The sequence below is a fragment of the Mustela putorius genome, unplaced genomic scaffold (genome assembly GCF_011764305.1).
Source record: "Mustela putorius furo isolate JIRA1106 unplaced genomic scaffold, ASM1176430v1.1 tig00000743_pilon_pilon_pilon, whole genome shotgun sequence".
In the NCBI taxonomy this organism is placed as follows: domain Eukaryota; kingdom Metazoa; phylum Chordata; class Mammalia; order Carnivora; family Mustelidae; genus Mustela; species Mustela putorius.
Window position 1 is genome coordinate 940,562 of NW_025421464.1, and position 16,308 is coordinate 956,869.

The following is a 16,308-nucleotide window of genomic DNA, read 5'->3' on the forward strand; positions in this document are numbered from 1 at the left end:
TTGCGGGCATCCAATGAGATGTAAGAGCACGGGCCCCACCCATTCTCAGCCCTCCAGGAATTGGCGGCTGTGAGAAACGCTGTGCTGCGGGAGGTGGGGGTGGGGGCCGCACCTGCAGAAGGCGTGCAGACACTCACGCAGCACCACGGCATCGCCGGGCGCCAGCACCAAGTAGCACACGGGGCACTCGGTGGGCTCGGTGTTCAGCACCAGGCTCCTCTGATCCAGCTGGACGTGCTGCAGGTAGTTCCCCTCCTGCTGCTGCTGCTTCCGCTGGGCACACGGGGTGGGGCCGCGGGGCGGGTCAGGGTCTCAGGGGAGGGGCAGACCGGGAAAGGGGCAGGACCCGACCCGGGACCAGGTCATACCCTGGAGGCGGGGCAAAGCTGGGGTAGAGCAGGATCCCTGGGTCCGGGTTGGGAGGGGGGAACCTGGTCGCTGGCAGGAGACTAGATGCTGGGAAGGGTGGGGCCAGAGTGGGGCCAGGAGGGGAGGGGAGGAAGCCAAGGGACGGAGGTGGGCCAGGCTGGGGCAGGTCGGGGCTGCAACCACGTGAGCAAGTGATGGCGGTAGGGAAAGGAAGAGGGTTAAGGTTTGAGGGGATAGTCGAAGTAACAGGGCTCACATCCCTGCCAAGAAGTAGGGCAGGGCTGAGCGGGGGTGGCGTTGGAGCCGGCCAAGGTCACAGAGTGGGTCAGGGGTATGGAGGTGGTGGTAAAGCTAGGCAGCAAAGCAAGACGGGAGAGAGGATGGATCTGGACCACGGCTGGAGGTAAGACCACGAATGAGGTCATGGCTGGGGTGGGAAAAGGATAGCACCAGATCCAAAGGGAATGCAGGTGGGGGTTAGGGGGCATCCGATCAGAATGGGGAACAGTCAGGATATGGTATCTGTTTAATCAGGACTTGTGTCAGGATCGGGGGCAGAGCTTTGGGAGGGGCAGGACAGAGGACAGGCTCAATCTCCCAGGGAGAGGTGAAAGGCTGGGTCCAGGCTCATAGGAAGTCGGGGGTGACACAACAGGGACGGAGGGGGTCAGGAACAGTAGGGTCCAGGGTGAGGTGACGTCTGAGTGGAGCAAGAGCTAGGTCACAGGCGGATACGGAGGGAGGTGGACAAAAGCATGGTCGGACCTAGGGTACTGGAGTCACAGCCAGGCGAGTTGTAAGCACAGTGGGTGTGTAAGTCAAAGCTGGGGCCGGGGCCACAGCTCAAGTGGGGGCGGGGCATGAGATCACAGCCCGGGAGCAAGCTCTCAGCACCCAAGACCTCCAGGAGAGGGTGAGTCGCGTCAAGTGCAGTTTCCACCAGCGGTGGGGTCAGAGGGCAAGGCAGCAACGGGGGAGGAGCGGCATTGCGGAGGGGCCTCCCTTCCCGTTCTACGCCTCCCCGCCCACTCTGTGGGCAAAGTCCCGGGACTTCCCGTGCCTACCTGCTGGTACTGGCGCAGTGCCTCCTCCTCGCCCGCCAGGCGAGCTCTTTCCTCCTCGTCCGGCTGATACGAGGCGGGGACCTGATAAGCCTCAGGCCGCGCCCGGCAGCACATCTCGCAGCCGGGCCTCGTGGGCTTGTTAATGAAGGTGCAGCCCGGGCACTGCCAGCCCACCTGGGAGCAGAGTCGGGAGATGAGGGGCTTGAGCAACGCGAGGGGCGGCCGGGGGTCCCGACTCCAGGCGTCGGTTGGGGGGCGGGGCCCGGGAGCTTGGAGGCGGAGTCAGAGGCAGGGCGCTAGGTCACCTGCACACGGAGGCGGGGGCGGCTTACCGGCGGGGATTCTGGCGTGGCATCAGGCTGGCCCCGCCCTGACTCCTGGGGGCCTCCGGGCTTCGCAGGGACAGGCTCCAGGGGGCCCCGGGGCTGCAGCGTGAGGTCTTTGAAGCCCAGATCTAGGGAGGAGGGTTTAGGGGGTGGCAGTTCCAGGCAGCCCACTTCGTGCATACTCCGAGCCAGTCAGGCGCCTTGAGCCCTGCCCCCACGCTGCTCCCTTCTCCCTGGGGGAAGTCTCCCTCGGATTCGACAGGTGAGCCTACACCTGGCTGAATGTCTGGCTACCACAGGGTCGGGGTCCCTCCTCCACCCGTGAGTGCCCCTGCTAGCCCCCCGCTTAAAAACCGGCTTCCTGTGCTCCAAAGGTCATGCACCTAGAGGCACAATCATTTCTGAGATGCTCCTGCCAAGTACTGATCTACATCCATTCATGAGGGGATATGAGACAAGAAAAAAAAACTGGCCAAATATCAGGAAAGTCAGAGGAACACAGGACACTAAAGACTAAAAGGCCCTGAGAGACAGGAGGACACTGCCAGGTGCCTGGCTATAAAAGGACATTCGTGGGACAACTGGTAAAATCTGGGTAACATCTGTGGATTAGGTAATAGTATTTCATCATTGCTAATTTCCTAAGTTTGGTAGTTATATGTGGTAATGTAAGAAAATGACCCTTTTTCCAAGAACATGCACACGGAAATATTTAGGGGACAGGGACATCGTGTCTGCAACTTCAAAACAGTTCAGAAAAAAAGTTATTTAGACGTACATAAATAATTTTTATATAATGACAAAGCAAAGCAATTGTGGTGAAATGTTACTCTTTTGGGGAATCCAGGTGAAAGGTACTTGGAAATTTGTTATACAACTCTTTGTACAATGTTGCAACTTTTCTGGAAGTCTGAAATATTTCCAGATAATAAGCAAAACATTTAGAATAAACGCTGTTATCATCATCATCATATCCAGTGTAAGGATTTAGAAACTGAGGAACAGACAAGAAGGGACTGGCCCGATGTCATACAGCTGGTGAATGCCAGGACTGAACTCAGACCCTCTCCTGCTGCTCTCAGAATGGCTCTGAAATGGCTCCCTCCAGGGTGCCCTTTGTCCTCTCTTCCCCACTATGGATAAGGTCCTCCCCATGAGAGCTCCTGACCAAAGCCATGGGCTCTGTTCCCTCGCCCTGGATCTAGGTGAGTCCCCAGCCACTCAGAGACTGAGCCTCACCTTCCAGCATCCGCAATTGCCTCTCCCGCTGCAGCTCCTGAGGGTTGAGTGAGGTGTTGCAGGCTGACAGCAGGTAGAGGTAGGCAGTGTCCCCATTCCGCCGCACCCCATGGGAGTGCAGCGTCTCCTGGTCCCGGGCCAGCCGCTGCCCAATCACCCACTGCTGCAGGACAGGCGGAAAGCCGTAGTCCAGGAATACCTGGCAGGGGATACGGAGAGCGAGAGGGTAGAAAAGGAAGACCAGAGTAAAGGGAGGTGGAAGCGAAATGGGAAGCATGTGCCCTGATGTGTCCCTTCAGTGTGGCCCTGCCCCCTGCCAACTCACCATGTCCTTGAGGGAAGCCACGGTCATGTCAGGACGCACTGTGAGCCAGATGGTGACTGTGTGCATCTGAGCATCCTCCACGCTTACCCACAGCCTGCGGAGAAGGTCACAGGTCCAGCCCCAGCCTCCAGCTACTGGCACGTATGTGTCTGCATACTTGCGCACGCACACATGTGTACAGACACATGGGCACATGCCCACGGCCCCCCAGACTGGGGTAGGGACTTTTTCTGGATTCCTGCAGCCCTGGGCTTCCTTCTTGATCAGAACCCACTGCTGAAGCCCCTGCAATGAATCTGCACTGCTCTGAGAATCAAATCCACACTCACCACAGCCCCCACAGAGCACCTCTGCAATCGGCCCCGCCCCACTCCCCTACTCCGCAGCCTCCTCTCTGGTTCTGTCCTTTGCTCCTTAGCCAAGCCACCAACAGTCATTTACTATAATGCCAAGACTTCAAAGCTCTTTATATATTTTTGCTCCTTTAATGCTCTCCACAAACCCACGAGGCAGATACTGTTGTCACCGCTATGTTAGGATAAAAAACCTGAGGCACAGCCAGATCACATAGACTCTACCCAGTAAGCACTGAGTGACTGTGAGAGGCAGGATTCCAACCCGGGGTCACTGCAGAGAAACACCAGCCTTCTCAAGGACCCTTCAACATTTCTGGAAGATCAAAAGAAAAGCATGGAAGGAAGGGCTAAGGTTAAAACAAAACAAAACAGAACTGATCCCAAAGGAAACAGAAAAATCATAGAACAGAACAAGAACAGCAAGGAGCCATCGGGAAGTGAGGACAAGCACCTGGAAATGTAAAAAGTGACTCCTGATGAACCTAACCTTCAGCTCCAACTACAAGTTCACAAGAAAAACTAGAGATCCTAAAATGACACCCCGAGACAGCAATTAAGAAACCCAGAATGTGGGAAAATTCTGGAAGTCCTAGACCAGGTTTCTTAAATTAATAGCCTAAAAAGAGAGGGGGAATAAAAGAGACGATATTAAGAAATGCTACATGTAGATCTCCTTTGGGTCCTAACGGGAACCTACTATAAAAATTGTTAATGAGATAATCAGGGAAATTTTAATATAAATGGAATTTTAAGGAATTATTACTAATAATTATTAGAAATTATAAGGAATTATTACTAATAATTCCTTAATAGGTATGATAATGATACCAAGTTCATAAACAAGCCATGGAGAGGTAATGTATGGCATGGTGACTACAGTTAACGATACTGTGTCTGTATCTGAATATTGCTGAGAATAAGTCCTAAAAGCTCTTATCACAAGAAAAAAATAGGGGTGCCTATTTTTTTTTTTAAGATTTATTTATCTGTTTGACAGAGCACAAGTAGGGGGAGCAGCAGGCAGAGGGGAGAGAGAAGCAGGCTCCCCGCTGCACAAAGAGCCTGATGTTGGACTCCATCCCAGGACCCTGGGATCATGACCTGAGCCAAAGGCAGACGTTTAACTGATTGAGCCACCCAGATGCCCCTAGAGCATGTGACTCTTGATTGGGGGGGGGTGAGTTGGAATCCCATGTTGGGTGTACAGTTTACTTAAAAATAATGATAATCTGGGGGCACCTGGGTGGCTCAGTGGGTTGGGCCTCTGCCTTTGGCTCAGGTCGTGATCCTGGGGTCCTGGGATCAAGCCCCGAGTTGGGCTCTCGGCTCGGGGAGGAACCTGCGTTCCCCCTCTCTCTGCCTGCCTCTGCCTACTTGTGATCTCTGTCTGTTAAATAAAAAAATGAAATCTTTAAAAAAAATAATAACCTGTAAGTATGTCAGTATGTGACGTTAACTTACTGTGGTCATCACTGCCCAATACACACATGTACCAAATCATTATGGCGAACATCTAAAATGATTCTTAGACTCCACTTCCAACGTTGGACAAGAAGAGGGGAGCTCCTTACACAGCCCCAGCAATTCTCAGGCACCAGCACGGTGCCCTACATTGCAACTCAATTCCCACCCTTTCCACCCAGAGACAGCAGCTGTGTCCACAGTTTAAGGGCTCAGACCCGAGACTGCCCCTCCCCCCTCCATGCCAATCACAAGCCTGGTTGTCACCTGTGTTGACTCACCAGCTATAGAGTTGGGGGTTCCAACAGCCCACTCCTCAGGTTCAATTAATTTGCTAGAGCAGTTCACAGAACTCAAACATTTTACTTACTAGATCACTGTTTTTTTATAAAAGGATATAATTCAGGAACCACCCAATGGAAGAGACACATAGGGCAAGGTATATGGGAGGGGGTGAGGAGCTTCTGTGCCCTCTTGGATTGCACCATTCTCCCCAAATCTCCATGTTTTCCCCAATCCTGGAGCTCTCTGAATGCTGTACTTTTCAGTTTTTAAGAAGATTTCATTATACAGGCATGACTGATTAAACCATTGTCATTGGGGACTGATTCAACCTCCAGCCCCTGTCCCTTTCCAGGTCAAGGGGATAGGACTGAAATTTCCAATTCTTTAATCACAGGGTTGGATTCTCTGCAACAGCCCCTATTCCTTTTTTTTTTTTTAAGACTTTATTTATTTGACAGAGATACAGCAAGAGAGGGAACACAAGCAAGGGGGAGTAGGAGAGGGAGAAGCAGGGTCCCTGCTAAGCAGGTAGCCCAACACAGGGCTTGATCCCAGGATCAAGCCCTCCCTCCCCTCAGTCAAGACCCAAGACCGGAGCCAAAAGCGGAGGCTAAACCATGGAGCCACCCAGGCCCTATTCCTAAGTAATCTGGGGACATTCCAAAAGTCACCTCATTCACATAACAAAAGGCACCTTTACCACTCTCATTACTTACCAAGTTCCAAGGAGTTTTGTGCCAGGAAAGGACAAAGACCAGATATATACTCTATAAGTCATAATATCACATCACCTTAAACTAATACAATGTTACATGTCAATGCTATCTCAGTAAACTGGAAAAAAATATAAAAGCTAGACACAAATGTTCACAACAGCAACATTATTCATATTAGCCAAAAAGTAGAAAAAAAACAAATGTCCATCAAATGATTAACAAATAGAGAAAATATGGTATATTCGTACAGTGGATTATTATGCAGCAACAAAAAGGAATGAAGTTCTGGGGCACTGGGGTGGCTCAGTCAGTTAGGCCTCTGACTCTTGATCTCAGGGTTGTGAGTTCAAGCCCCCAACTAAGCTCCACACTCAGGGAAGCCTACTTAAATAATAAACAAAAATAAAAGGAGTAAAGTTCTGATACATGCTACAACACAGTTGAATTGAGAAAACATTATGCTAAGTGAAAGAAGCCAGACACAAAAGGCCACATATTGTACAATTCCATTTACATGAAATAAACAGACTCGGCACAACCCTGTAGATCACAAGTAGATCAGTGTCTGCCTAAGGCTGGGGTTGGGGAAAGGCAGGGAGATGAGGAGTGACTACTAAGTATGGACTGGGGTTCTGCAGGGGGGTGATAAAAACGTTCAATAAGTGGGGCACCTGGGTGGCTCAGTTAGGCATCTGCCTTCGGCTCAGGTCACGTTCCCATGGTCCTGGGATCGAGCCCCCAATTGGGCTCTCTGCTCAGTGGGGAGCCTGTTTCTCCCTCTCCCTCTGCCAACTCCCCCTGCTTCTGCTCTCCCTCTCTCAAATAAATAAATAAATAAATAAAGTCTTTTAAAAGTTCTATAACTGATTGAGGGTGATGGCTGTACAACTCTGAATATACTAAAAGCCTTGAACTATATACTTTAAATTGCTGAATTGTATGGTATGTCAACCCTACCTCAATGAAACCATAAAAAAAATCAAATGGGATGCACCAGGAACATTGAAAATCACTAACTATGAAACTACTGTCTTACTATACAGCAGCAGGGAAAGAGCAGGAAAAAAAAGACAAATCCCACTGTTTATTGAGTGATTGACATGTGCAAGGCACAGTGCTAAGCATTACAACGTCAAGTTTAAGTCTTCTGGGGAAAGACTAACAGTATTCATCCTCCCTCGCTTCTCTTGCTAACAGAACTCCTGAATTCTATTGGATACCTGGTCACATTTCACAGCCTCCCTTCAGGCTGAGCGTGGCTGCGAGAATAAATTCTAGTCCACAGGAATTTAGTGGAAGAAGTGGGCAACTTTCTGAGCTGTGTGCTCTCAAGTGTGGGAGGGGGTATCCTTTTGCCCTTCTGTAGAAGCCACTTTGGGGCAACAAGCTGGAGCAATGGAAACCTGATCAAGGCAAAAGGGCCCACAGCTGAATGCAAACAGGCTCATTAAGCAACCCACCTCAACATATTCATAGCACTAGCTGACAATGGGTTACCTTACACTGGGCACACTTACCAATGAAGGGAAAATTACATCCTTTCCGGTCCCCTACTTCCTCACTCTGCCCTTTAACTACAGCCCCCCAGCCTGCCTCTTCGCAGTCTCTGCTTTGCTCTCCTGCCACTGCTCCCTTGCGGTGTATGCAATAAACTTCTATGTCCATTGTTCGGCCTAGGGTGAATTCTTTCACCCCCTGGGGCTTCCACCCAATTGGGCGTGGGTGGCCCCACATTTGGGGGCCTCCCCCACCTGATCGGGAGAGACACTACCCCCTTCTCCTTCCTGCTGACAAGAATGCTGATGTGATGGCTGGAGCTGGAACAGCCACTTTAGACCATGAAGCAAACCTCACAATGGAGTCCATGAATGGCAGAATAAAAGGACAGAAGCTTGAGTCTCTGAAGACCCTGGGAAGCACAGCCTCCACATCTCAACTGCCTGCCCTCAAACTTGTTCATGCCACTGTTACTAAGTTTCTTTCTGTTACATGAGAACTAACATTCTAATACACCTTCTAAACAACCCTATGAAATAGCTTACTATTATTGCCTCATTTTAAAAATTTAAAAAACCCTGAAATTCTGAGAGGGGTGGTGACTTGCCATAGATCTCACAGTTGATTAGTGATAGAGCTTGGGTCTGAACCTAGGTCTCCTGACACCAGAACCAGAACCTGCCACTAAGCATAACTGAATACATTGTGGTCCGCTGGGGTTCAGAAAACTCTACATCTTTGGCCACCCGTGCACTCCTCACCTGATATCCTGTGTTGGGGAGACCTCAGGCTTTAGTCGCACACTCAGGGGCACCCGCTGCTCTGCCAGCCAGATGGCACACTGCACTGCCACCTTTTCATCCCCGCCTGCCACGGCTCGGCTGAGTCTCAGGGCCATCTCCTCCGCTGAAACCCAGCACAGTGGAAGCAGGTTAGCACAGAATTTATCTTTTAGGAGCTGGGGGTGAGGGGGGTGGTTATCCTTTGTACATGCTGCTTCCTCTGTCTTCATGGTGAACTCCTACATATCCAACAGTACCCAGCTTAAAAGTCCCTTTCTCTGAGTGGCCAGTCTCTGAAACTCCCATTCCACCTCCCTATTCATTTGGTTCTGTTTTTTCTTCATACTCCCAGGTCCCCATACTTCCATTCATTTATCTGACAAGCATTTACTGAGCCTCCTACTGGGTACCAACCACTGTCCCAGAAACTGGGATTCAGCACTGAATAAGATAAACAGGGACCCTCTCCTCATGGACCTCCCAGCCCAGTAAGGAAACAGACAACAGAAAAAAATTCAGATTGTGATCCAGGCTGGCAAGTAAATAGACAGGGTAAGATCAGGGAAGGCCTCTAGGAGGAGGGGATGCTGAAGCTGAGACCAGAAGGAGAAGCTACATATGTCTAGACCTAGTTAGAGAAGAGTCTACCAGGTGAAGAGAAAGGTAAGGGCAAAGGCCTTGAGCAAGAAATGGTTAGAAGAGAACAGAAAGAAGCCAGTGGAACTCCATCAGAACAAGCAAGGGGATGAGTGGGATAAGACTATGAGGATAATAAAGCCCAAAGGGCCTTGTGGGCTAACCAAGGGCTCTGGCCTCAGTTTTAAGAACACAGAGGAGCACTGGGTTGCAGGGGAGGAGGAATGGGGGAGTGATGATTAAGCAGGGTGGTGACCTGACATGTTCTACGATGCTGGTTGAAGCAGGCAAGAGGGGAGGCAAGAGCGCCTGGTATTCAGGTCAGCTGAGATCTGTCTCCCCCACCAGCCTGTGAGGTCTTCTGTGCCCTCTGGGAGCTCCCTACCCCACTGCAGCCGGTTGGCTCATGGTGGCCTCAGGGGCATCCCATAATTGAATGACAAGCCTCTGGCAGCAACCAGGCCTCAAGGAAGGAAACTCAGGGACCGATGGGTAGAGGAAGGACACTGTTAAAGCTGCTTCTTCCGGACCCTTTTGGGCAGGGGAGACCGGGTCCTGCCGGGGCCCAACTCTTAAGGAAGTTTCCCAGCCGCCTCCAGGGGGTGCCCACCTTTCTTGGTCTTCTCGTCCATCTGGCGTGGTTGCGCCCATCCCCCCGGGCGGGGGCAGCAGCTCCGGAGAAATGCTATCCCTGGGTCACCTGGCAGAGGACGGACGACCACAAGCAACTCAGCCCCGGCCGGTGACCTCCAACGCGGCCCGAGCCCTCTTTGTGCCTTGATGTCCCCAGCGGCAATCGGGTAACATCACAAGCACCGGGGACTGGGTATGGGAACCGATAGGACCCCGCGTGGGAGGTGAAAGGGCAGGCGGCACCAAGCCAAGCCCACAATGGACGACAGAGGAAACGGGACAAGCCCGCGGGGATGAGAGTGACGCCGCAACGCGGGGCGCTGTTTAGTCCCCAGGGAGAGCCCCCACTTTCTGCTGCTGGGAGCGCCGCCCGGCGCCCGGGATTGCAGCAACACGGCCTCCCCTGCGGGGCGGTCTCACACAGAGGGGAGGGGAGAAAAGCGGCACAGCGGAAGGGAAAGTGAAAGTGGAGGCCCCGGAAGTGGGGCAGCGGATTGTCGGGACATCCGGACACCCCCTCCACACACAGCACCCGGCCCACCCAGCGGCGGCTGCCACCTACGCAGTCCCCGGCGGTCCCCGCCCTACTCCGGATCTCGGCGGTCCGGGTCCTCGGTGACCTTGGCCGGAGTGACCCCGCTGAGCTGACCTCGGACTCCCCGACCCTCACTCACCCGCCCAGCAGCTCCCGCAGCGCCGCGGAAGGGGCGGGGGCGGGGCCCGGACGGAGCGGCCGAGCACAGACGGGGGCGGGACCGTGCCTGCCGGGGGCGGGGATTTGGGCGGTATTGGGGCGGGGCTCAGCCTCAGTGGACCCACCCGAACACCTGAGAGTCGCCCCCATCCTCAGCTCTGTATGCCCAAGACCAACGGAAGCCCTAGCCTCACTTGGCTCCTTTTGGCTTGCAGCAGTCCATTTTCCACCTGCTGCCAGAGGGTCCCTAAAATGTAAATCAAACCACGTCACTCCTCAAAACACTCCCAGTAGTTCCCAACAGTCTCACGGCAAAGCAAAAGCCGAGGTCCTCCCCCACGGACTGCAGATTGCCTCCCCTTCTCTGTCTACTGTTAAACCTAAAAAATAAAACAGCCCGTTATTTTCCCAGCAAAATGGGTTTATTCAGGAAGAGCCAAGAATTGAGATTTGGGACATTCGAACTATGAAAAACAACGGGCAAGTCTAACAAAGCAAAGGAATATTATTTTACTGACGAGGAGGAAATTGGTGCTTTGAACCAAGTCTGCTGGAGAAAAGCAAGAGCTCAGGGTGATGGCAGTTTCTCACTGGTGGAGTTACAGAGGTAGTGGATTTCTTGTGGGAGATGCAATGCACATCTTTCCCTCTTGGGGCCTGTAGTTTATTCTTTCCAGTTGAGGATTCTTTGTTGGGAAGTGTAATTGACATTCCTCCTGTAAGGGACCTCCAGGACTAACTGTCAGAGGTCCCCTTCTTGGCCTCCCCTCCATTTTAATGAGGTCTCCCTCGATTCCTTGGTTCACTGCACTCAAGTCCATTGGCCTCTTAGGTCCTGCAACAAGGCAAACACTCCACCTCAGGGCCTTTGCTTATGCCATAACCCAAATATCTTTATGGCTTGCTCTCTCCCTTTAGTTTGGTCTTTACCCAAGAGTCTTCCCCATCCACTCTGTCTGAAACTTCACACAGCCATATACATCCGTCATTTCATACCCTCCTTCCTGGCTTCATTTTTTCTTTTTTTCTAAAGCATATATTACTATCTAATGACATGTTTTACTTACATATCTTGGTTGGAGTTTTTGTTTTGTTTTGTTTTGTTTTTATTTTGTTTGGTTTGGTTTGGTCTGTTTCCCTCTTCTAGAGGCCAAGACTCTTATCTATTTTGCTCACTGCTGTGTTCCTGGTGTCTAGGACAGTTCCTAATAGGTGCTCAAGGATTATATCTTAAACGAATGAAGGAATCTCTGACTTTCATCTAGGGTCACTTATCTTTCCCCTGAAATGCATCTCTTAACACAGAGGTTCTCAGCTTGGGCTGTACATTTGAATCGCCTGTAGAGCTCTGTGGTTTAACCCAGATTTTGAATGTTTTTTATTTTTAAAAATTTCATTTATGTATTTGAAAGAGAGTGAGAGCTAGAGATCACAGAAGGAGAGGGAGAAGCAGACTCCCTGCTGAGCAGAGAGCCCAATGCGGGCCTCACTCCCACCACTTTGCAATTGTTACCTGAACTGAAGGCAGATGCTTAACCAACTGAGCCACTCAGGCACCCCAAGCTTTTGAATTTTTAATTTTGGTTATTGTATTTTTATTTTAGAAGTTCTGTTAGGTTTTCTTTTTTTCTTTCTTTTTCCGTTTAAAGATGTTATTTATTTATTTATTTGAAAGACAGAGAGAGAGAAAATGAGCAGGGGCGAGGGGCAGAGGGAGAAGGAGAAGGAAAGGGAGAAGGCTCCCAGTTCAGTAGGAAGGCCCACGAGGGGCACAACCCGAGGACCCTGGGATTAAGACCTGAGCCAGAGGCAGACATCTAACCAACTGAACCACCCAGGTGCCCCTCTATTAGATTTTCTTTTTTTTTTTTTAAATATTTTACTTATTTGACAGAGATCACAAGTAGGCAGAGAGGCAAGCAGAGAGAGAAGAGGAAGCAGGCTCCCTGCTGAGCAGAGAGCCTGATGCGGGGCTTGATCCCAGGACCCTGAGATCATGACCTGAGCCGAAGGCACAGGCTTAACCCACTCAGCCACCCAGGCGCCCCTCTATTAGGTTTTCAAATCTATTTCACTTGATATAAGTTCCTACACTTTGGCCATAGTTTCAAGCTTGTTATTAATTTCAGGGTGGTGTTTTTTTCTTTTGTAATCTATATCTGATAATATTGCTGAACTGAGGGCGCCTGGGTGGCTCAGTGGTTAAGCCGCTGCCTTCGGCTCAGGTCATGGTCTCAGGGTCCTGGGATCGAGTCCCGCATCGGGCTCTCTGCTCAGCAGGGAGCCTGCTTCCTCCTCTCTCTCTCTCTGCCTGCCTCTCTGCCTGCTTGTGATTTCTCTCTGTCAAATAAATAAATAAAAAAAATCTTTAAAAAAAAAAATATTGCTGAACTGAACTCTGAGTGTCTGTTTCTGCTGGTTTTCACTTCCAGTGCCTTGTTTTCCTCTGGTGACCCTGCCGGTTTGTGATGGTCACGGTCCCTTCAGCCCTGAAGTTACCTACACAAATCTGTAGTCGGGGCAGGTATTTTCTTTTGGCTGTTTTGGTCCTTGCCCAGGGCCTTCAAGGGCAGAGTTGGCATTCACTTCGGACATCCTTCATCCCAGAGGGTAGGCTCTTTAGTCCTTCAAACCTGGGCTCAGTCCCATTGCTCACGATCTGTGCACGCGGGACAAGATTCCCCCCTCTCTGGCCCTTGGCCTCCCGCCTGTGCAATGGTAATCACGATGGCCCCTCCCACATAGGGCTGTCTTGATCTGGTCAGTTATTGCTCAGTGATATCTAATGAGTTACCCCAAAACTTAGTGGCTGAGAACAACAGTAAACATGTAGACCTCACATAGTCTCTGGGGGTTAGGAATTCAGGAGCACCTTCTTAGTTGGTTTTGGCTTAAAGTCCCTCAGAGGTCATCGCAAAGATGGCGGAGGCTTCAGTTATCTGAAGTCTTGACTGGGGTGGACGAGGTGCTTTCAGGAAAGCTGCTTCTACACCTGGCTGGTGCTGGTTTGCAGGATGTCTCAGTTTCTTGTCGCTCGTGCCTCTCCATAGGTCTGAGTGTCCTTGAAATATGGCAGTGGCTTTCCCAAGAGCAGATGATCTGGGAGAGTGAGGCAGGAGCCATGACATATTTTATGGCCGAGCCTTACTCCTTCAGTCAGACAGTGATTCCCCACGACTGGGGAGGGCGAGGGGAATCCCTGTGTGGAAGTGAGGCGTCGCTGTGACCCTACCCCACGAGTTTGGGAATTTAACATGGATGCAACATGGGACCACACATATTTTTGTGGTCCTTCGAGCATCGCACCTTCCCACACACTTCGGTGAGGGCAGCTCCAGTGTGCGGCACCACACTCAGACATCCACGCTTGGCACTGGGCCACCATTTGTAGTGTTTTGTTTTAGCCACACGTGGGGGACCCACAAGTTTGAGAAATCCAAGGGGAAGAATTCAGCTGCTTATGAAAATGACAAAAGTGGGGTGCCTGGGTGGCTCAGTCGTTAAACGTCTGCCTTCGGCTCAGGTCATGATCCCAGGGTCCTGGGATCGAGCCCCACATCGGGCTCCCTGCTCGGCCAGAAACCTGCTTCTCCCCCGCTTCACTCCCCCTGCCTGTGTTCCTGATCTCATTGTCTCTCTCTCTGTCAAATAAATAAATATATATAATCTTTAAAAAAGAAGGAAAAGAAAATGACAAATGGGCCACTCATCAGGGTGATGGTTCCTTGGTCTGAAAGATTCTTCTCTTAGATAAGATTTGACATTATTGTGTCTTGAAGACATAATACACTACTTAAGGACTGCTACCAAAAAAAAAGTCATATTTCTTCATTTTCACAGCATCGTATTTGTTACCCCCATTAACCCAGCTCAGGGTAGGAGGGAACTACACAAGGGCATGAATCCCATGTGTCAAGGATCATGGGGGCCACAGTAAAGGCTGGCTAACACATGTCATATGAGACAGGACAGACAGTGCTTAGAACCATGCCTGGCATGTGATGTATGCTCAGTAAACATTAACCTTCCCTAACAAGTGTCCTTCTTTGTTCTAGCCATGTAGGGTCTGCATAGCAACCGCTTTTATTTAGTCATTCAACAAACATTTAATTGAGCAGCTCTGGGTGCCAGGCACTGTTCTAGGGGGAGACTGTTATGAACAAAACATAGTCCCTGGCCTTCTGTAACTCCTGCAAACAACAGAGATAGAATGTCCTACCAGGTGGGGCTAAGTGGTAAAAAGAACCACAGAGTCAGGTGAGGGGAGAGGTAAAGTCAGTACAACAGGCATGGTGGCTCAGATCTGACCCCTGATAGGGACCTCTCAGACCTCTGAGCCCATCCTGGCATCCTGGTCAGGTGGAACTTATACCCATTTTATACCTGGGCTAGGGTCAAGCAAGCTCAGCGAAGAGCTGAAGTGAGCTCTGAGTTCCCCCAAGGAGTCAGGATTTTTCCAGAATACAGAGGTTCTCCAAATCAGATGCGCGGAAGCATCTCCCAGGGAGTTTGCTAAGATGCACGAGTGCACGAAGTCTGACTCACAGGTCAGGAGAGGTCAGGGATCAGCTCTGTAAACAAACACCCAGGGGACCGACCCACCACATCTAGGCTCTTTTCTTCAGGCTGCACAGGCAGGCGCAGGGGAGGGAGGGCTGGCCCACTCTCACAGTCTCCAGGTCCAGGCTCAAAGGCTGGATGGGGCTTAGCCAAGCAGAGAGAGCAGGGGAACAGGGGGAGACCCAGAGACACCCAATTTGTTCAGGGACCACAGCCCGCAGCGTCAGTTTTGGGTACACAGTGGTCAACATCTTTGATCAAGTAGATCTCATGCTGCCCGTTAAAATAAGTAAGTTAGGGGCACCTGGGTGGCTCCAGTCGTTAAGCGTCTGCCTTCAGCTCGGGTCATGATCTCAGGGTCCTGGGATCGAGCCCCGCATCGGGCTCCTCATTCAGCGGGAGGCCTGCTTCTCCCTCTCCTACTCCCCCTTCTTGTATTTCCTTTCTTGTTGTGTCTCTCTCCACCAAATAAGTAAAATATTTTTAAAAATAAATAAAATAAAATAAAATAATTAAGTATATAAAAAGCCATAAATCGGGGCACCTGGGTGGCTCAGTGGGTTAAAGCCTCTGCCTTCGGCTCGGGTCATGATCCCAGGGTCCTGGGATCGAGCCCCACAACAGGCTCTCTGCTCGATGGGGAGCCTGCTTCCCCCTCTCTCTGCCTGCCTCTCTGTCTACTTGTGATCTCTATCAAATAAATAAAACATTTTAAAAAAAAAGCCATAAATCATTTTCAGCTCCTCTCATCCAGAGGGAGAATCTCACCTCCCAAATCTGGCTGTGTAACATGTTTTGGTCAATGGGACTTTTGCGAGTGTGACACCAGCATAGCTCTACATTCCCATCTGCCCTTTCTTGTTGCTTTCTGAAACCCAAGACCACCAGGTGAGGGGGCTGCGGCTAAGCCTGCTGGAGAGAGACCTGGGGGAACAGAGAGGAGCCACCCAGCCCTGCCTCCTTGGAGCCTGCTGACTGACAATGTCAGAGCAGGACACACAGCCAGGAGTGAGGCTGGGCGCAGTTCTAGAGGGGGCTGCCCGCTACCCTGTGAGTGAGGCAGCCCAGCCTGAGCCCAGCCCACACTGCTGACCCACAGAAGCAGGGACCACTGAGTTTTTGTTAGTAATGCAGCCAAGACGGCTACAGCCTAGTTCCTGACGGAGAGAAATTTCCTCCCCTCCTCTGGGGCAAATTTTCCTTAATCACGGTCATTAAACCTACGGCCCAACAGACACACCCCGACTCACAAAGATATCACCCAGGAAGCTTCGTTTCTTGCTCAGTAAAATCCAGTGTGGATCTGGCGGTCCTCCTCCTCGGTCTTGTAGCGAGGGAAACTGTGGCCTCAAGGTGCCTGCGAAA

The 16,308-nt window shown here is 51.1% G+C and overlaps 1 protein-coding gene across 7 annotated transcripts in view; it reads right to left on the minus strand.

Annotated features, from left to right (window-relative positions):
* RBCK1 (RANBP2-type and C3HC4-type zinc finger containing 1) overlaps positions 1 to 16,212 on the minus strand; it is a 27,774-nt gene extending 11,562 nt beyond the window's left edge. Inside the window, exons 1-8 of one of the 7 annotated variants that reach the window (XM_045084014.1) lie at positions 16,194 to 16,212; positions 9,667 to 9,756; positions 8,400 to 8,544; positions 3,324 to 3,417; positions 2,999 to 3,197; positions 1,766 to 1,887; positions 1,434 to 1,607; positions 113 to 273 (exon numbers count right to left, since the gene is read on the minus strand). In XM_045084014.1, the coding sequence (XP_044939949.1) occupies positions 113 to 273; positions 1,434 to 1,607; positions 1,766 to 1,887; positions 2,999 to 3,197; positions 3,324 to 3,417; positions 8,400 to 8,544; positions 9,667 to 9,688 (917 nt within the window). In that variant the 5' untranslated portion in view covers positions 9,689 to 9,756; positions 16,194 to 16,212. Of the gene's footprint in view, positions 1 to 112; positions 274 to 1,433; positions 1,608 to 1,765; positions 1,888 to 2,998; positions 3,198 to 3,323; positions 3,418 to 8,399; positions 8,545 to 9,666; positions 10,159 to 10,251; positions 10,458 to 16,193 lie in introns of those variants that run through there. The other 6 variants (XM_004746719.3, XM_004746718.3, XM_004746720.3 and 3 more) reach the window with 6 other exon arrangements.
* Positions 16,213 to 16,308: the final 96 nt, after the last annotated feature.